Genomic DNA, 22223 nt, shown 5'->3' with positions numbered 1-22223 from the left:
GAACCACTGACTTGGTAAACTTAATTTGGTGGTATTTTTTAATTTTTATGGGTACACAGTAGGTGTACATAATTATCAGGTTACATGAGAGATTTTGATACAGGCATACAATGTGTAATAATCACATCAGGTAAATGGGGTGTCCATCACCTCAAACAGTCATCATGTCTTGTTATGAATATTCCAATTGTACTCTTTCAGTTATTCTGAAATGTACAACAAATTACTGCTGACTGTACTCACCCTGTTATGCTATAAAATACTAGATCTTACGCCTTTTATTTAACTATATTTTTGTACCCATTAACCATCCCCATTTCTCACTCCCCACAACTACCTTTACCAGCCCTCTGGTAACCATCATTCTGCTATCTCCATTTCAATTAGTTTAGTTTTTAGCTCCCACAAAGGAGCGAGGACATATGAAGTTTGTCTTTCTGTGCCTGGCTTATTTCACTGAAAATAATATTCTCCAGTTCCATCCATGTTTTTGCAAATGACAGGATCTCCTTTTTTATAGCTGAATAGTACTCTATTATGTATATGTACCACATTTTCTTTATCCAGTTGTCTTTGATGGATACGTGGGTTGCTTCCAAATCTTGGCTACTGTGGATAGTGCTGTAATAAATATGGGAGTGCAGATATCTCTTTGATATACTGATTTCCTTTCTTTTGGGTATATACCTAGCAGTGGGATTGCAGGATCACATGGTATTTCTATATAGTTTTTTTAGGAACTTCTATACTGTTCTCCATAGTGGCTTACTAATTTACATTCCCACCAACAGTGTACTAGGGTTCCCTTTCTCCATATCCTCACCAGCATTCGTTATTGCCTGCCTTTTTGATATAAGCCATTTTAACTGGGGTGGGATGATATCTCATTATAGTTTTGATTTGCATTTCCCTGATGATCAGTGATGTTGAGCACCTTTTCATATATCTATTTGCCATTTGTATATCTTCTTTTGAGAAATGTCTATCCAGATCTTTTGCCCATTTTTCAGTTGGATTACTAGATTCTTTCGTAATTGAGTTGTTTGAGCTCCTTATATATTCTGGTTATTAGTCCCTTATCAGATGGATAGTTTGCAAATATTTTCTCCCATTCTGTGAGTTGTCTCTTCACTTTGTTGTTTTCTTTGCTGTGCAGAAGCTTTTTAACTTGATGTGATCACATTTGTCCATTTTTGCTTTGGTTGTCTGTGCTGGTGGGGAATGACCCAAGAAATCTTTGCCCAGTCCAATATCCTGGAGAGTTTCCCCAGTGTTTTCCTGTAGTATTAATGGTTTCATAGTTTGAGGTCTCAGATTTAAGTCTTTAATCCACTTTGATTTGATTCTTGTATATGGCGAGAGATAGGGTCTAGTTTCATTCTTCTGCACATGGATATCCAGTTTTCCCAGCACCATTTATTGAAGAGACTGTCCTTTCCCCAACGTATATTCTTGGCACCTTTGTTTAAAATAAGTTCACAGTAGATGTGTGGATTTATTTCTGGGTTATCTATTCTGTTCCATTGGTCTATGTGTCTTGTTTTTATGCCAGTACCATGCTATTTTGCTTACTATAGCTCTGTAGTATAATTTGAAGTTAGGTAATGTGATTCCTCCAGTTTTGTTCTTTTTGCTTAGGATGGCTTTGGCTATTCAGGGTCTTTTGTGGTTCCATATAAGTTGTAAGGTTATTTTTTCTATTTCTTACAGAATGTCATTGGTATTTTGATGAGGATTGCATTGAATCTGTAGATGCTTGAGTAGTATGAACATTTTAACAATATTAATTTTTCCAATCCATTAACATGTTGCTTTGTGTCCTCTTCAATTTCTTTTTTTTTTTTTTTTTTTTTTTTTGAGATGTTGTCTCACTCTGTCGCCCAGGCTGGAGTGCAGTGGCACAATCTCAGCTCACTGCAAGCTCCGCCTCCTGGGTTCATGCCATTCTCCTGCCTCAGCCTCCTGAGTAGCTGGGACAACAGGCGCCCGCCACCACGCGTGGCTAATTTTTTTGTATTTTTAGTAGAGACGGGGTTTCACTGTGTTAGCCAGGATGGTTTCGATCTTCTGACCTTGTGATCCATCTGCCTCAGCCTCCCAAAGTGCTGGGATTACAGGTGTGAGCCACTGCGTTCAGCCAACCTCAGTTTCTTTCATCAATGTTTTATAGTTATCTTCATAGAGATCTTTCACTTCTTTGGTTAAGTTTATTCCTAGGTTTTTAATTTTATTTGTAGCTATTGAAAATGGGATTACTTTCTTGATTTCTTTCAGATTCTTTGCTTTTAGCATACAGAAATGCTACTGATTTTTGTATGTTGATTTCATATTCTGCAACTTTACTGTATTTGTTTATCAGTTGTATTAGTTTTTTGGTGGAGTCTTAAGATTTTTCCAAATGTAAGATCATATCATCTGCAAACAAGCATAATTTAACTTCTTCCTTTCCGAGGTGGATGCCTTCATTTCTATTGTCTGATTGCTCTAGCTAGGAATTCCAGTACTATGTTAAATAACAGTGTTAAAAGTGGGCATATTTGTCTTGTTCCAGATCTCAGAGGAAAGGCTTTCATTTTTCCCGTTCGGTATGATACTACCTCTGGGTCTGCTGTATATGGCTTTTATTGTGTTGAGGTATATTCCTTCTATACCCAGTTTTTTTGAGGTTTTTTAATCATAGAATGATGTTGAATTTTATCAAATGCTTTTTCAGCATTTGATAAAGCATATGACCAATTAAAATGGTCATATGGTTTTTGTCCTTCATTCTGCTGACATGATGTATCACATTGATTTGCATATGTTGAACTATCCTTGCATCTATGGGATGAATCCCACTTGGTCATAATGAAAGACCTTTTTAATGTGTTGTTGAATTCAGTTTGTTAGTATTTTGTTAAGGATTTCACATCAATGTTCACCAGCAATACTGACCTCTAGTTTTCCTTTTTTGATGTGTCTTTGTCTGGTTTTGGTATCAGCATAATACTTGCCTTGTAGAATGAGTTTGGAAGTATTCCCTCTTCCTCTACTTTTTGAAAGAGTTTGCGTAGGACTGATATTCATCCTTCTTTAAATGTTTGGTAAAATTCAGCAGTGAAGCCACTGGGTCCCTGGCTTTTCTTTGCTGGGAGACCTTTTATTAAGGGTTTCATCTCCTTACTTGTTATTGATCTATTCAGGTTTTGTATTTCTTCATGGTTCAATCTTGGTAGGTTTGATGTGTCTGTGAATTTATTTCTTCTGGGTTTTCCAATTGATTGGCATGTAGTTGCTAATAGTAGCCTCTAGTGGTCCTTTGAATTTTTGTGATATCAGTTGTAATGTCTCCTTTTTTATCTTTGATTTTCTTTGGGTCTTCTCTCATGTTTTCCCAGCCTGGCTAAAGTGTAACTATTGACTAACAATTTGTCTATTTTGTTTATCTTTTCTTAAAAAAAGTACCTTTTCATTTTATTGATCTTTTATATTTTTTTCATTTCAATTTCATTTATTTCTGCTCTGATCTTTATTATTTCTTTTCATCTACTAATTTTGGGTGTGGTTTGCTCTTGCTTTTCTAGTTTTTTAAGATGCATGCTTGGGTTCTTTATTTGATGTCTTTCTACTGTTTTCATGTAGATAGTTATTGCTATAAGCTTCTCTCTTAGTACTGCTTTTGTGTTTCCACTTTTATTGTTTCAAGAAATTTTAAAATTTCCTTCTTAATTCCTCCGTTGACCCACTGGTCATTAAGGAGCGTATTGTTTAATTTCCATGTGTTTATATGGTTTCCAAAGTTCCAGTCTGGGTGTGGTGGCTCACACCTGTAATCCCAGCACTTTGGGAGGCCAAAGTGGGTGGATCACTTGAGGTCAGGAGTTCAAGTCCAGCCCGGCCAACATGGTGAAACCCAGTCTCTACAAAAATACAAAAATTAGCTGAGCATGGTGGTGTATGCCTGTAATCCCAGCTACTTGGGAGGCTGAGGCAGGAGAATCACTTGAACCCGGGAGGCAGAGGTTACAGTGAGCAGGGATCATGCCACTAAAGTCCAGGCTGGGCGACAGAGGGAGACTCCATAAAAAAAAAAATAAAAAATAAAAAAATAAAATAATAAAGTTCCTCTTGTTATTGATTTTTAGGGTTTTTTGTTGTTTTGTTTTGTTTTGTTTTGTTTTGTTTTGTTTTGAGACAGAGTCTCACTCTGTCACCCAGGCTGGAGTGCAGTGGCGCAATCTCAGCTCACTGCAGCCTCTGCCTCCCGGGTTCAAGCAATTCTCCTGCCTCAGCCTCCTGAGTAGCTAGGATGACAGGCATGCACCGCCACACCTGGATGTTTTTATATTTTTTTAGTAGAGACAGGGTTTCACCATGTTGGCCAGGCTGATCTCAAACTCCTGACCTCATGATCTGCCTGCCTCGGCCTCCCAAAGTGCTGGGATTACAGCATGAGCCACCACACCCAGCCAATTTCTAGTTTTATTCCATTATGATTAGAGAAGCTACTGATATGATTTCAATTTTTTGATATTTTTAAGATTTCTTTTGTGGCCTAACATATGGTCTTATCCTTGAGACTGATCCATGTGCTAAGGAAAAGAATATGTATTCTGTCGCCTTTGAACAAAATGTACTGTAAGTATTTGGTCAATTTGGCCTACAGTGCAGATTAAGTCTGATGTTTCTTTGCTGGTTTTCTGTCCAGAAGATATATCCAATGCTGAAAGTGGGATGTTGAAGTCTCCAGCTATTATTGTATTGGGGTCTATTTCGCTCTTTAGCTCTAATATTTGTTTTATATGTCTGGATACTCCAGTGTTGGGTGCATATATATTAATAACTATTACATCCTCTTGCTGAATTGATACTTTTATCATATAATGATCTTCTCTGTGTCTTTTTATAGTTTTTGTCTTAAAATCTATTTTATCTGATACAAGTATGGCCACTCCTGCTCTTTTTTGGTTTTCATTTGCATGGAATAACTTTTTTCATCCCTTCATTTTCAGTCTATGTTTGTCTTTATAGGTGAAGTGCATTTCTTGTAGGCAACAGATCATTGGGTCTTGTTTTTTTAAATCCATTCAGCTACTGTGTCTTTTGATTGGAGAATTGTTTAGTCCATTTAATTCAGTGTTATTATTGATAAGTATGGGTTTATTATTGCCATTTTGTGATTTGCTTTCTGGTTGTTTTGTGGTCTTCTCTTTCTTCCTTCCTTCCTGTCTTCCTTTTTGTGAAAGTGATTTTCTTTGGTGGTATGTTTCAATTTCTTACTTTATATTTTTGTGTATCTATTGTAGGTTTTTAAATTCGAGGTTACCAAGAGGCTTGCAAGTAACATCTTATAACCCATTATTTTAAACTGATGAAAACTTAACTCTGATTGCAAAAACAAGCGAAGAAAAAACTGATAAAAACTCTACACTTTTTCATCCCCCAGCCAGCCACTGCCGCTTCTTAACTTTTTGTTGTTTCTATTTAAATCTTATTATACTATGTCTTTAAAAGTTGTTATAGTTACTATTTTTGATAGGTTATTCTTTTAGTCTTCCTACTCGAGATATGAATAGTTTACACACAACAATTACAGTGTTATAACATTTTGTATGTGTGTACTTACTATTAATGAGTTTTGTGCCTTCAGATGATTTGTTATTGCTTGTTAATATCCTTTTCTTTCAGATTGAAGAACTCCCTTTAACTTTTCTTGCAGAACAGGTCTGGTGATGAAATCCCCCAGCTTTTGTTTGTCTGGGAAAGTCTTTATTTCTCCTTCATGTTTGAAGGATATTTTCATCAGATATATACTATTCTAGGATAAAAATTTTTTTTTTCCTTCAGCACTTTAAGTATGTCGTGCCATTCTCTCCTGGCCTATAAAGTTTCCACAGAGAAATCTGCTGCCAGATGTATTGGAGTTCCCTTCTGGCCCAGGGTGGGTCTAGAAATGTCATCTACAAACTATGGTCTGGAATTGGGGCTTCAGGACTCTGCTTGGAGCTTTATTTTACTGTGGCTGAGCTGGTATCCAAATTGCAAGACAAAGTCCTCTGTACTCTTCCCTTTCCTCCCAGAACTCCAAGCTGCACTGCCTGGAGTTGGGAAAGGGGTAATGCAAGCACTCCCTTGTCTACCGTAGCTGGTGTCTCACTGGGTCGCATGCACCCAAGTCCACTGGTTCTGAGCACAGCATGGCACCAGGACTTGCCCAGGAACTGTAGTCTGTGTGGCCTAGACTGCCTTTCAAGTTTATCAGGACCCTAGTACACTATAGCCCATGATACTGGGGCTAGCCAGAACTCAGGTTCCAACTGCTGAGATGGACAATTCCCTTCTGGCTAGGACTGGTCTAAATGCTCCTGCCATGGGCACTGTACTGCTTTATGCTATGACAGGGCAGCACTGAATTCCAATGCAAAGTCCTAACAATCACTTTGCTCTCCCTCCACCAAGTACACAGATTCTCTATCTGTGTCACGTGGCTGCTACTGGGGCATGCGGGGAGGGGTAGTATAGGCAATTAAAGACTGTCTTTCCTACCCTGTTCAGTACCTCTTTCCTTGGTATGATGTTTAAAAAAGGTACTGTGATTGCTCTCCTGATTTTTAATTCTTTTATGAAGGTACTTTCTTGTGTAGATGCTTGTTTGATTTGATGTTCCTGTGGGGGGATGATCACTGGAGGGTTCTATTCTGCCATCTTGCTCTGCCTCTCAATCTGGTGGTAATTTGAAGGGTGAAACATACCTTTTTTTTTTTTTTTGCCATAAGTAGCTTTGAGACTTTTTGTGGTAAGTGGCTATATCATAGCTCCAAAATTACACACACACACACACATTTTCATTTATTCAAAGGAAATATATACACACATTTATAAAGAAATGGTACATTAAAAAGTCACATCATACTACCCAAAGTGATCCACAAATTCAACGCAATCCCTATCATAATACCAATGACATTCTTCAAGAAATAGAAAAACAATCCTAAAATTCATATGGAACCGCAAAAGAGCCAGACTAGTCAAGCAATCCTGAGCAAAGAGAACAAACCTGGAGGCATCACACTACCTGACTTCAAAATATGCTACAAAGCTATAGTAACCAAAAGAGCATGGTATTGGCATAAAAACACAGAGACTAATAGAATAGAATACAGAACCCAGAAATAAATCCACACATTTACAGCCAACTGATTTTCAACAAAGGTGCCAAAAGGACACACTGGAGAAAGGACAGTCTCCTCAATAAATGGTACTTGGAAAACTGGATATCCACATGCAGAAGAATGAAACTAGACCTCTATCTCTCACCATATGTAAAAATTGACTCAAAATGAAGACTTAAATATAAGAACCAAAATTATGAAACTACTGGAAGAAACTACTGGAAGAATGTTTCAGGGCATTGGTCTGGGCAAAGATCTTTTGGATAAGACCTCAAAAGCCCAGGCAACAAAAGCAAAAATAGACAAATGGGATTATATCAAACTAAAAAGCTTCTGCACAGCAAAAGAAACAATCAACAGAGAAAAGAGACAACCTACAGAATGGGAGAAAATATTTGCAAACTATCCATTAAGGGATGAATATCCAGAACTTACAAGGAACTCAGCTCAGCAAAAACAAAACAAAAACAACAAATAATCCAATTTTAAAATGGGCAAATGATCTGAGAGACATTTCTTAGAATAAAATATACAAATGGCCAACAGGTATGTAAGAAAATGCTCAATGTCACTAATCATCAGGGAAATGCACAATCAGCTATCATCTCATTCCAGTTAAAATGCCTATTATAAAAAAGACAGAAAACAACAAATGCTGGTGAGGACGTAGAGAAAGGGAACTCATTTTTTTTTTTTTTTTTTTTTTTGAGACAGAGTCTCACTCTGTCACCCAGGCTGGAGTGCAGTGGTGCGATCTTGGCTCACTGCAAGCTCCGCCTCCTGGGTTCATGCCATTCTCCTGCCTCAGCCTCCCAAGTAGCTGGGACTACAGGCACCTGCCACCACACCTGGCTAATTTTTTGTATTTTTTAGTAGAGACGGGGTTTCACCATGTTAGCCAGGATGGTCTCAATCTCCTGACCTCATAATCTGCCCACCTCGGCCTCCCAAAGTGTTGGGATTACAGGTGTGAGCCACCGCGCCCGGCCCAGGAAAGGGAACTCATACACTTTTTATGGAAATGCAAGTTTGATGGGAATGCAAGCCATTATGGAAAATAGTATGAAGGCTCCTCAAAAAGACTAAAAATAGAAATACCATATGATCCAGTAATCCCACTGCTGGGCATATATCCAAAGGAAAGGAAATTAGTATGTCAAAGAGATATCTGCACTCCTATGTTTATCACAGTACTACTCACAGTAGTCAAGATATGGAAACAACCTAAGTGTCCACCAACAGGAGAATAAAGAAAATATGGTATATTTACACAATAGAATATCATTCAACCATAAAAAAGAATGAAATCCTGTCATTTACAGCAACATGGATTGAACTGGAGGACATTATCTTAAATGAAATAAGCAAGGCACGGAAAGACAAATATCACATGTTTCACTCATGTAGGAGCTAAAAAAGTTGATCCCATAGATCATGCCCATATAAGTAGGGAGTAGAATAGTGGTTACCAGAGGCTGGGAAGGGAAGTGGATGGGGAGAGGTTAGCTAATGGGGACAAAATTACAGTTAGATAGGAGGAATAAGTTCTAGTGTTCTAGGGCACAGTAGGGCAACTATAGTTAACAAAAATTTATTTTATATTTCAAAATAGCCAGAGGAGAGGATTCTGAATGTTCCCAACACAAAGAAGTAGTAAACATTTGAGGTGATGGATATGCCAATTACCCTGATTTGATCATAATACATTGTATACATGTATCAAAATATTACATGTACCCCACAAATATATACATTTATTATGTATCAATAAAAATCTTTAAAAATTAAGGGCACATGAAAACTCAAGTTAAAAAGAGATTCTAAAGCCAGGCACAGTGGCGTGTGGCTGTAGTCCCAGCTAATTGGGAGGCCAAGGCAGGAGGATTGCTTGAAGCAGGAGTTTGAGGCTGCAGTGGGCTATGATCACACAAAACCAAACATCGCATGATCTCACTCATAAGTGGGAGTTGAATAATGAAAACACATGGACACAGGGAGGGGAACATCACATGCTGGTGCCTGTCAGGGGTTGGTGGACTAGGGGAGGGATAGCCTTAGGAGAAACACATAATGTAGATAACAGATTGATAGGTGCAGCAAACCACCATGGCACATGTATTCCTATTTAACAAACCTGCACGTTCTGCACATGTATCCCAGAACTTAAAGTATAATAATAATAATAATAATAATAATAAAGAAAATCTAGAAGAAATGGATAAATTCCTAGACACATACACCCTCCCAAGACTGAACCAGGAAGAAGTTGGATCCTGAATAGACTAATAACGAGTTCTGAAATTGAGGCAGTTATAAATAGCCTACAAACCAAAAAAAGCCCAGGACCAGACAGATTTCCAGCTGAATTCTACCAGAGGTACAAGGAGAAACCGGTACCATTTCTTCTGATATTCTTCCAAACAATGGAAAAGGAAAGACTGCTCCCTAACTCATTTTTTGAGGCCAGTATCATACTGATACCAAAACCTGGCAGAGATACAACAACAAAAAACAACTGCAGGCCAATATCCCTGATGAACATTGATGCAAAAATCCTCAATGCAATCCTGATGCAAACTGAATCCAGCAGCTCATCAAAAAGCTTATCCACCATGATCAAGTCGGCTTCATCCCCAGGATTCAAGGCTGGTTCAGTATACGCAAATCGATAAACGTAATTCATCACATAAACAGAACAAACGACAAAAACCACATGATTATCTCAATATTGAATTCCGTAGAATTCAACATCTCTTCATGTTAAAAACTCTCAATAAACTAGGTATTGATGGAAGATACCTCAAAATAATAAGAGCCATTTATGACAAACCCACAGCCAATATACTGAATGGGCAAAAGCTAGAAGCATTCCCCTTGAAAACCAGCACAAGACAAGGATGCCCTCTCTCACCACTCCTATTCAACACGGTACTGGAAGTTCTGGACAGGGCAGTCAGGCAAGAGAAAGAAATAAAGGATATTCAAATAGAGAAGAAGTAAAACTGTCTGTTTCCAGATGACATGATCCTCTATCTAGAAAACCCCACTGTCTTAGCCCAAAAGCTTCTCAAGGTAATAAGCAACTTCAGCAAAGTCTCAGGATACAAAATCAATGTGCAAAAATCACAGGCATTCCTATACACCAACGACAGGCAAGCAGAGAGCCAAACCATGATATGAACTTCCATTCACAATTACCACAAAGAGAATAAAATACCTAGAAATACAGCTAACAAGGGAAGTGAAGGACCTCTTCAAGGAGAACTATAAACCACTGCTCAAGGAAATCAGAGAAGACACAAACGAATGGAAAAACATTCCATTCTCATGAATAGGAAGAATCAATATTGTGAAAATGGCCATACTGCCCATAGTAACTTATACCTTCAATGGCATTCCCATTAAACCACCATTGACATACTTCACAGATTAGAAAAACTACTTTAAAATTCATATGGAGCCAAAAAAGAGCCCATATAGTCAAGACAATCCTAAGCAAAAAGAACAGAGCGGGAGGCATCCCAATTTCAAACTATACTGCAGCCTACAGTAACCAAAACAGCATGGTACTGGTACAAAAACAGACACATAGACCGATGGAACAGAATAGAGAACTCAGAAATAAAACTGCACACCTACAACCATATGATCTTTGACAACCAATGGGGAAAGGATGCCCTATTTAATAAATGGTGCTGGAAGAACTGGCTAGCCATATGCAGAAAATTGAAACTGGACCCCTTCCTTACACCTTATACAAAAATTAACTTAAGATGGATTAAAGACTTAAATGTAAAACCCAAAACTATAAAACTATAAAAACCCTAAAGGAAAATCTAGGCAATACCATTCAGGATATACACATGGGCAAAGATTTCATGACAAAAATGTCAAAAGCAACAGCAACAAAAGCAAAAACTGATGAATGGGATCTAATTAAACTAAAGAGCTTCTGCGCAGCAAAAGAAACTATCATCAGAGTGAACAGAGAGCCTACAGAATGGGAGAAAATTTTTACAATCTATCCATCTGATAAAGGTCTGATATCTAGAATCTATAAGGAACTTAAACAAATTTGCAAGAGAAAAACAACTCCATTAAAAAGTGGGCAAAGGACATGAACAGACACTTATCAAAAGAAGACATTCATGCAACCAACAAACATATGAAAAAAAGCTCAATATCATTGATTAGAGAAACGCAAGTCAAAACCACAATGAGGTATCATCTCATGCCTGTCAGAATGGCGATTATTAAAAAGTGAAGAAACAACAGATGCTGGTGAGGCTGTGAAGAAATAGCAATGCTTTTATAGTTAGTGGGAGTATAAATTAGTTCAACCATTGTGGAAGATAGTGTGGTGATTCCTCAAAGACTTAGAACCAGAAATACCATTTGACTCAGCAATCCTATTACTGGGTATATACCCAAAGGAATATAAATTATTCTGTTATAAAGATACATGCATGTGTATGTTCACTGCAGCACTATTCACAATAGCAAAGACATGGAATCAACCTAAGTGCCCATCAATGGTTAACTGGATAAAGAAAATGTGGTACATATACACCATGGAATAATAAGCAGCTATAAAAAGGAATGAGATCATGTCCTTTGCGGGGACATGGATGGGGCTGGAAGGCATTATCCTCAACAAACTAACGCAGGAACAGCAAACCAAACACCACGTGTTCTCACTTATGAGTGGGAGCTGAACAATGAGAAAACATGGACACAGAGAGGAACAACACACAGTGGGGCTTGCTGGAGGGGCAAGGAGAAGGAGAGCATCAGGAAAAATAGCTAATGCATGCTGGGCTTAATACTTAGGTGATGGGTTGATGGGGCAGCAAACCACCTCAGCACACATTTACCTGTGTAATAAACCTGCATGTCCTGCACATGTATCCTGGAACTTAAAATTTAAAACGTAATAATAAAACAAATTTTAAAAATAAAAAAGAAAGGGGAGATGAAAATGCAGATATAACAGATGATGGATTATGCAAATGATAAGAAAGTGGCTGCCACTGAAGCCCTAAATGATGGTGAACCGTAGAAAGCCATTGACTTATTCACAGATGCCTTCAAGCTGAATCCTCTCTTGACCATTCTACATGCCAAAGAGAGCCAGTGTCTTCAACGAATTACAGAAGCCAAATGCTGCCATCTGATATTGTAACAGAGCCATTGAAATAAATCCTGATTCAGCCCAGGCTTACAAGTGGTGAGCCTTACAAGTGCTTTTCACACACAGACTTCTGGGCCACTGGGAAGAAGCAGCCCATGATCTTGCCCCTTGTCTGTAAATTGGATTACAAAGATGCTAGCACAATGCTGAAAGAAGTTCAACCTAGGGCCTAGAAAATTGCAGAACATCAGAGAAAGTATGAGCAAAACCATGAAGAGTGAGCGATCAAAGAAAAAATAGTTAAAAAGGCTCAGAAAAGAGCATGAGAGAGCCCAGAGGGATCAGGAACTCAGTAGGCTCTCTTTTCCAGCTGGCTTTCCTGTGGGAAGGCCTGTTAATGTTCACGAAGGAATGCCTGGAATGGCAGGAATGCCTGAACTCAATGACATTCTTAGTGATCCAGAGGTTCTTGCAGCCATACAGGGTCCAGAAGTTATGGTGGCCTTCTAGGATGTGGCCTACAACCCAGCAAGTATGTCAAAATACCAGTACAATGGAAAGGTTATGAATCTCATTAGTAAATTGTCAGCCAAATTTGTAGGTCAAGCGTAATGCCCTTCTGATAAATAATGCCCTTGGTGAAGGAAACGCAACCTGGACCACCTAATGCATTGTTGCAACAATACAAACCAGTGTACCTCTGACCTTCTCATCAAGAGAACTGGGGTGCTTTGAGAATAATCCCCACCCCTCTACCCCAAATGCAGCTGAAGCATTTTACAGTGGTTTGCCATTAGCGTATCCATTCAGATAATGTTTTCCTACTAGGAATTACAAACTTTAAACACTTTTTAAACCTTAAAAATATTCAAAACAAATTTTAAAAGTCTCTTGATTCTTTTTAAAAATTAGATATCAATAATAGCTTTGCATTGCAAAATGGAAACTCTTTGTGAGTAAACTAACAGACATAAATAACCTATAATCTAAAGAAGAAATGCTAAAGAGAATTAGAAAACATTCAGAACTGAACTATGATGAAAATAGCTATGTTTAAAAGTATGCCGCAGAAACATGGATGGAGCTGGAGGCCATTATCCTGAACAAATTAATGCAGGAACAGAAAACCAAATACCACATGTTCTCACTCATAAGTAGGAGCTAAACACTGGGTACTCATGGACATCAAGATGGCAACAACAGATACTGGGGGCTACTAGAGTGGGGAGAGAGAGAGGAGGGCAAGGGCTGAAAAACTGTTGGGTACTATGCTCACTACCTGGGTGACAAGATCAGTCATACCCCAAACCTCGGCTTCATGCAATATACCCATGTAACAAACCTGCACTTTTGCACCCTGAATCTAAAATAAAGGTTGTAATCATTTTTTAAAAACTTATGTGACATACAACTCTCATAGTATAGTAAAAAGGAAATTTATTGCATTAAGTTAAAAAGAAAGGCTAAAAACTAATGAGCTAAGCATCTATCTTTAAAAGTTAGAAAACAGAATAAAATGAAGGAACTAGATAAAGGAAAATAATAAAGATCAGAAAAGAAAATATAAAATGAAAGCAGTCATGAAATAGGGTCAATAAAGTCAAATGCTGATTCTTTAAAAAGACTGAGAAACTAGTGCTCTGGCAAGATTAATCAAAATAAAAAGAGAGAAGACTCAAATAAACAATATCTGGAGTTTAAAAGACAGCATAAGATAATGTAGAGTTTAAACAAATAGTAAAAGGATATTGTGAAATCTTCATAAGTTAAAAAACTTAGATGATTTGAATAAATTCCTAGAAAAATGCAACTTATTGAATCTGATACAAAAGAAACAAACTACCTGGAAAAAATTCCTGTAATCACAAAAGTAGTTAAACTTATAGTTTAATTTAGCATAGTTATAATGTTTCCAACCAAAGAAACCCAGAGAGCTTTATCAGCATACATTACCAGATAATTCCAATTATACATAAATTCTTTCAGAGAAAAGAAAATATAAAACATTCATACTCATTTATAAGACATGTATAACTTTCACATCAAAACAACGGACAGTAAAAGAAAGGAAATGCATAGGTTAATTGCACTGAGGAATATAAATGTAAAACTTCTAAAGAAAAATTAAAAAGCTGAATTCAAGAATGTATTTTTTAAATAAATAAAATAAACTATACCAAGTTGGATTGATCCCAGGAATGCAAAGTTGGCTTAATCTTAGAAATAATATAATTCACCACATTAGCAGATTAAAGGATAAAGGCCAAACGATCATCTCAAAAGACACAGAAATAGTATTTGATACAATTCAATAACTATTCATATAAAAAACTCTCAGCAAATGAGATTAGAGAGGAAACCCTTAACCTAATAAAACAAAATCCACAAAAAACTACAATGAACACTGCAATTATGAAATATCAGAAATATTATTTGGGGGGATAAGAAGACAAAGTTGCCTAATTTCGCTACCTCTATTTGATACTATACTAGAGTTGCTTGTCAATGTAGTAAGATAAGACAAAAGTAAAGAGTATAATGACATCTACAGTCCTCCACAGTACGTACTGCAACATTAGCTAGTGCTCACTCTACTCTCTAATGGTGAAACAACAGACTACAGGAGACTGAACTGTATCTGCCTCTATTTCCTGTCTCAAATTCAACTTTTACTTACCAAAAAAAGAAAGAAAGAAAAAGCCAGGAAGAGTTTTTAATCCTTAAAAAATATCAATATAAAATTATAGCAAAAAAGGAACCAGAATGTAACACATCCTGAACAATTTGCAGCAGCAGCAGAAAAAGAAAAAGGTATTTCATTTAGTTGATTTGCTGTAGTTGTTGATTGTTCTCTAGTCTCATGATGATGGAAGTTGCACAGTTTTTCAATGGGACCTAGAAGCTGCTGGAGGTCCTCCTGGCAGCAACCCGATGCAAACCAAAAATCTGGAAGTCTTTTCACCACTCCAAGATCTGAGGGTGACATATTTTGGAAGGATCTGCAATGTTCCATCGTAAGTGTGACAAAAACTGACAATCAGGAAGTTTATGTACTCAGTGACAGTAGCATGTTTATCTCCAAGAGACATTTTATTTGGAAGACATATGGGACCAACTTTTGCTGAAAGCACTGGTTCCCCTGTTGAAGTTTGCTAGGGATGACATCGGATTTGGCTCAATGAAAAGCTTCTCTTATTCGCCTGAAATTTCATGAAGCCTTCTCACCAAGTGTGCCCACACCAGAATTTCTAGGAAGAAACAGTTTCTTAATGTAATTTTCCCAAGTGGAACAACATATTGTATGGAATGTGTGAATTCTGACTGTTGGTACTTGTATATACTTTGGATTTCCCAGAGAATCTGGCAAGCAAACAGATTAAACCCTGGAAATTCTGATAGTGAGCTTGACCAAGCAGTTATGAGTCAGTCCTACATGAATGATGGCATCACTACAAAGGATGTCACTCATGAGAGTGGAAATAGTGACCTAATACTAGGTTCTGCCACACTGTTAAATCCTTGTGGGTATTTAATCAATGGAATGAAATCGGATGGAATTTACCAGACTATTCACATCACTCCAGAAACAGAATTTTTTACGTTGGCTTCAAAACCACCTTAAGTCAGACCTTCTGTGATGACCTGATTGGGAAAGTTGTAGAAGTCTTTCATGCAGGAAAAGTTTTTACCACTTTGCTTGTAAATCATAGTTTTAAATGTCACTCACTACTTTCTTTGCCCCTAGAATATGGAAGATTTTAAATGTCCTGATTGCTAGAGTACTATGTTCAATGATTACAATTTTGTTTTTACCAGTTTTGCTAAGAAGCAGCCAACAGCAGAGCTGATTAAGAAAAATGAAAAATGAGAACACACATAGAAGGGTGGTGGTTGCTTTCTAGAGATTGATACCCCAGGGCCATGCTTTCTGTAACCACCACCTTGCCATTGTAAAAAGCTCCACATGTACTATAGTTTAATCATTTTGAATTTTATGCATTAGTATATCAAAGAACTACATACTATATCTTCCATGAATACTCTTCCTTGTTTAAGTATTCTGTACCACTCTTGCTGTGAAAATGGAGTGCTTGTAGAAAAAACAAACAAACCTTTTACTATATGATACTTCTTAACACTTGTGAAAGCAATTCAGCTTGGTTTACGCATAGTGTAATATTTCTCCAAGTACCACCCAAAATTCCCTACAGAACTTTCATCCTCATTAGATGCTGGCCTCAGCCTTACCACTGGGGACATTACATTGCTGCCAGAATTTTACATCTAATTTACCTCCATTTTCTAGATATTCTCTACTTATGTTATCAAAACCAGTTTCTACTTCATACAGATGCTTTCTGCATTAGCAATTAAAATTTTTCATCTGTGAGTTGAGTCTTAAGAAAATGATTGCAATTGTTCATTTTGCATATTACGATTTTAACATTATCGCTCCCTGCATTTGCAGTCCTCTGATTTATTTCTTCACCATGATGCCCTCGCTCCCCACAACAACACTCACCTCCTATAATAAAGCAATATCGCGTTAAAAAAAATACAAAGTCTAGGGGAAGGAATTATCATTTGCATATATTGTGATGGCCCACATTAAGAAAAAAAAACTAACAGACTCTAAATATCAATAGACTCTCAAATATCAATTATTAGAATTAGTAAGGGAGTTTATTAAGGTTGCTGAATATAAAATCAATATGCAGAAATTAAACTGCATTTCCATAATATAAGCAATAATGAACTAAAATTCAATCCTAAGCATCAACAGCATTTAAAATAGCAACAAAAAATATAAAGTCCCTACAAATAAATCTAACCAAAAAATGTGCAATTCTTTGATAGGAAATATTATAAAACTACATTGATGCTTTGGATAGGGAGACTCAATGTTGTAAAAATGTCTATTCTTATCATACTAACCTACATATACAAGGCAATTTCAATCAGTATTCCTTCAAGGGTTTTTAATGGAACTTCATTATGTACTTCTCAAATTTATAAAAGTAAAGATTCTAGTACAGACAAGACTTTTCGGAGAAGAAAGAATGTGAAAACTTACTCTACCAGATATCAAGACTTATAAAGCTATTGAAGATATCAGTATAGGAATTTTTTTTAAATTGAATAACTGAACATAATAGAGAGTGCAAAAATAAGCCTGTGGTTATTGATAAGACACTGTAGATCAGTGAGGAAAGGAGAGACTATTAAACAAATGGTCTACGACAATTTCACTACAAATGGGAAAAAAATAAAATTGGATCTTTACCTCCCACCACAAACAAAAATAAAATCCAAGTGGACTAAAGGCGCTACATAATAGACAAAACATATTTCTTTTAAAAAAAGGTAAGAATATTTTCGTGATCTCAAAATACATAAGAACTTCTTAAACAAGACATGAAGAAAAAATAACGACAAATTACACATTAAAATGAAAGACTTATTCATCAAGAGACACCACAAAAAGAATGAAAACATAAGCTACAAACTAAGAAAACATATCTTCAAAACATATATTTAACAAAGAATTCATACCCAAAATATAATTTTGAAAAAACACTTCCTGCAAATCACTAAGATAAAGAGAAATCAACTAACAGAAAATTGGGCAAAATGAGGTCATTTCACAGAAATATATTATTTAGGAATACATACATGAATGGCAAAAACTCAACTACTATTTTAGAAATAGGTAGAGAATAAAATATAACTAAATCCATCAAGTTTTATGAAGGCATAATTAATGAAACTACCATAGGAAAAAACACTATGCAAATGGTATTTTTATTGATGGGACAATCCAATATAATAAATATGTAAGTTCCCCCACAAATTATTTCATTAGTTTAATGCAATTCCAGTTAAAATTCCAGTAAGATTTTTTGGGGAAACTTAGCAAATTCATTAAGAAACTTACATGGAAAATTTTGAAAACTAAAAGGCAAAGAAGAGAGCTTCCTTATCAGATAATAAAATACATTTCAAAGCAATAGTAATTAAAGCAGTGTGGTATTAGGATAGAGATGATAAAAGACCAATGCAACAGAATAGAAGGCCTAGAAACAAACCTATTTCATATGAAAGTTGTTAATACAATAGAGGTGCACTGTATTTTGTGGGAAATACATTTACATTATTTAGTAAATCGTGTTAGGAAAACTGGCTTACTACATGAAGAAAAATAAAATTAGAATCCTTTATTATATCCAAATAGACTAAAGATCTCAATGTAAAAAATAAATTGTGTGAAAGTTGTCAGAATAAAAATGTTGTCACTTGTGTTAAAAACTCTGACAAATAGAGCCAGGGACGGCCATGAAGGAAGGGCTCTTGTGGCAAATCGGCCATGAAGGAAGGGCTCTCGTGGCAAATCCCCAATAAAAATTATCACAAAAGACTCTCCAAAAAACACAATCCTGCACAAAGGCCACCACAACTTTACACAGAAAAAATATTTCTGTGATGACATCTGCCCAGCAACTGCCTGTCCAACTAAGCCAAGAATAATGATCTTTTTTTTTTTTTTTTTTTTTTTTTTTTTTTTTTTTTTTTTTTTTTTTTTTTTTGAGACAAGAGTCTCACTCTGTTGCCAGGCTGGAGTGGAGTGATGCGATCTCAGCTCACTGCAACCTCTGACTCCCTGGTTCAAGCGATTCTCCTGCCTCAGCCTCCCGAGTAGCTGGGAATACAGGCATGTGCCAAGACACCCAGCTAATTTTTGTATTTTTAGTAGAGACAGATTTTCACCATGTTGGCCAGGATGGTCTCGAACTCCTGACCTTGTGATCCACTCGCCTCAGCCTCCCAAAGTGCTGGGATTACAGGCGTGAGCCACCACGACTGGTCAGGATAATTATCTTAAACAATTATGTAATCCTAATTTTTCCCTTAACAGACTTTGTCTTTCTTTACCTCTCTTAATACACACATGGTTTACTATGGCAAGTGTATTCCCATTGCAGTGCCTGGTCCTGAACAAATATCATTTCCTTTTAGAGAGTATCTGTTATATAGATTGACAATTTAAAAAGAAGAAAATGGGCTGGATGTGGTGGCTCACACATTTAATCCCAGCACTTTGGGAGGTTGAGGCAAGAGGATTGCTTGAGCCTAGGAGTTCAAGACCAGCCTGAGCAACAAAGTGAGGCACCGTCTCTAGAAAAACTAAAACTAAAAAAAAAAAAAAAAAAAAATTAGCCAGGCATGGTTGATGCATGCCTGTGTGGTCTCAGCTACACAAAAGCTCAAGGCAAGAGGATTGCTTGAACCCAGGAGGTCAACACTAGTGAGCCATGTTCATGTCATTGCACTCCAGCCTGGGCTACAGAGTGAGCCTCTGTCTCAAAAAAATAAAAATAAAATAAAAATAAAATGTAAAAGAATAATCTTAGGACAGAGGAGAATTTCTAAAATAAGATTTTTAAAAAGCACAATCTGTAAAGGAAAAAATTAATAGATATGACTACATTAAAATTAAAGATGTGTCTTCAATGAAGGATTCAACTTACAAAGTTAACAGAGGTGTCAGGCTGGGAAAAGACATTTGCAACTTTTATAACTTATAAAGGATTAATATTTAGAATAGACAAGGAACTGCCAATCAACAACTTAAACACAGAAACAGCAAATGGAAAAAAAAACCGGCAAAAGTTATAAATACGCAATGTACAGAAGGGGAAACCTGAACAGATAAATAAGAAGAAATGTTAAACATCACTATCAGAAAAATGCACAATAAAGCAGTAATAAGGGCCTGGTGCAGTGGCTCACACCTGTAATCCCAGCACTTTGGGAGGCCAAGGCAGGTGGATCACAAGGTCAGGAGTTCAAGACAAGCTGGACCAAGATGGTGAAACCCCGTCTCTACTAAAAATACAAAAATTAGCCAGGCATGTTGGCAGACGCCTGTAATCCCAGCTACTCAGAAGGCTGAGGCAGAGAATTGCTTGAACCCGGGAGGTGGAGGTTGCAGTGAGCTGATATCACGCCACTGCACTCCAGCCTGGGCAACAGAGCAAGACTCCGTCTCAGAAAAAAAAACAAACAATAATAAGTACCATTTTAAATTCATCAAATTGGCAAATATTACAAACTGAGGTATTAACACGTCCTCGAAGGATTATGGGTAACTGACAAGCCTTATAATGAAGTTAAATTAGTACATTTTCAGAGTAACTTTTTAGTGGAAACAAAAATTGTAGGCCTACCTACTATTTGGCTCACATACAGAAAGGCACTGTAGACGAGACCAATCTCTCATCACAACAGTAGGAACCTAGGACTCTGCAGAATAGCTTCATTGGAAAGGGGAGCTGGAGTGCTACATCAACGATGTCATCACGATGTCAGAATAACACAATGTCAGAACACAGCACATCACGATGTCAGAATAGCAGCACCAACTGAGCTGTCCATGGTCCTGACTACCATACTTCCCCCCACCCTCCTCAGATGACTTAGTCCCTAGCTTGTTTCTGGTCTTCCTGCCTGTGAGTTCAGACCATCCTCTGTGCTCCTCTGTCACCAGCCCAACAGTCCTCTCACTAATTACTGCTTGGATCTCTGCTGGCCAGGTCAATGGCACAAAGCCCACCTGCTTTAGAGTTAAAATGTTGATAAAAATAGCAAACAAGTCCGGGCGTGGTGGCTCACACCTGTAATCCCAGCACTTTGGGAGGCCAAGGTGGGTGGATCACCTGAGGTCAGGAGTTTGAGACCAGCCTTGCCAACATGGTGAAACCGTATCTCTACTAAAAATACAAAAATTAGCCAGGCGTGATGGCGTCCGCCTATAGTTCCAGCTACTCAGAAAGTTGAGACAGGAGAATTGCTTGAACCTGGGAGGTGGAAGTTGCAGTGAGCTGAGATCACACCACTGCACTCCAGCCTGGGCAACAGAGCAAGACTTGGTTAAAAAAAAAAAAAAAAAAAAAGGAAACAACAGACATTTTAAACCATGTATTTCAAAATGTTTTCATTTTAGTGAGTTTAAAAGAGAGGAATTCAACAAGAGAGAGGAGAGAAAGAAAGACCACTTAAGAGATGAACAACAGTCTTGGCATGGTGGCTCGTGCCTATAATCCCAACACTTTGGGATGCCAAGGCGGGAGGATAACTTGAAGCCACAAGTTTGAGACCAGCCCGGGCAACATGGCGAGACCCCATCTCTACAAAAAAGTTTTTTTAAAAAATTAGCCAGGCATGGTGGCACCTGCCTGTAGTCCCAGCTACTTGGGAGACTGAGGCAAGACGATCCCTTGAACCCAGGAGTTGGAAGGTACAGTAAGCTATGATTGTGCCAGTGCTCTCCATCCTGGGTGACAGAGTGAGACCTTGCCTCTAAAAAGAACAAAAAAAGAGATGAACAACGAAAATGAGAGACAGAGGAAGAACATGAGAATATACGGCATTCAAATGTGAGTTCCAAACCGGTAGAGATTTTTATCTGTTTTGTTTCATGAAATCCCTTATGCCAAGAATAATTACTGACACACAATAAGTGGCTTACTAAATAAGATGAATGAATTAATAGGCACAGACATACAAGAAACCCACCTTGAGATCCATTCTGTGGCCTTTCAGACTACTACAATTTAAACCTGTTAAATTGTTTTGCAGCTCTGAGTATAAGTTACTATCTGTGTTATCTGTGTTGAGCTCCTCCAATTTCAGATACAGAAATATACTGCAGCTTCAATTATTTATAAGTCAATGAAGTTGTTCTGATTCAGATTTTCCCCATTTCCTAATTCATCAATTTGACTCCATATCCTGTTTTCATTATTCTTTGATTCAATTAGTTTTCATCTTCAGATATGAATCCCTTTCAGACCACCTGTAAAGACCCTCATCTGACTCTCTCTGTCTGGACTTGGGAAGCATTCTACAACAAAATACAACTTTTAAATTAACTATATTTTTAA

At 37.3% G+C, this 22223-nt stretch overlaps 1 protein-coding gene and 2 pseudogenes across 8 annotated transcripts in view; 2 read left to right on the top strand and 1 right to left on the bottom strand.

Moving 5' to 3' along the window:
• Positions 1–22223, bottom strand: part of CFAP206 (cilia and flagella associated protein 206) — a 91067-nt gene that overhangs the window by 5459 nt on the left and 63385 nt on the right. Inside the window, exon 12 of one of the 8 annotated variants that reach the window (XM_054686824.2) lies at positions 14157–15530. The exons of 6 other annotated variants lie outside the window; for them this stretch is intronic. In XM_054686824.2, the coding sequence (XP_054542799.1) occupies positions 15504–15530 (27 nt within the window). In that variant the 3' untranslated portion in view covers positions 14157–15503. Of the gene's footprint in view, positions 1–14156; positions 15531–22223 lie in introns of those variants that run through there. One more of the 8 variants, XM_054686822.2, reaches the window with a different exon arrangement.
• On the top strand, positions 12067–13040 carry LOC107975217 (hsc70-interacting protein-like; annotated as a pseudogene).
• LOC107974988 (S-adenosylmethionine decarboxylase proenzyme-like) lies at positions 15625–16150 on the top strand (annotated as a pseudogene).

The sequence above is a fragment of the Pan troglodytes genome, chromosome 5 (assembly GCF_028858775.2).
Source record: "Pan troglodytes isolate AG18354 chromosome 5, NHGRI_mPanTro3-v2.0_pri, whole genome shotgun sequence".
In the NCBI taxonomy this organism is placed as follows: domain Eukaryota; kingdom Metazoa; phylum Chordata; class Mammalia; order Primates; family Hominidae; genus Pan; species Pan troglodytes.
Note: the sequence above shows the minus strand (reverse complement) of the source record. Positions and strands in the feature narration are given on the sequence as shown.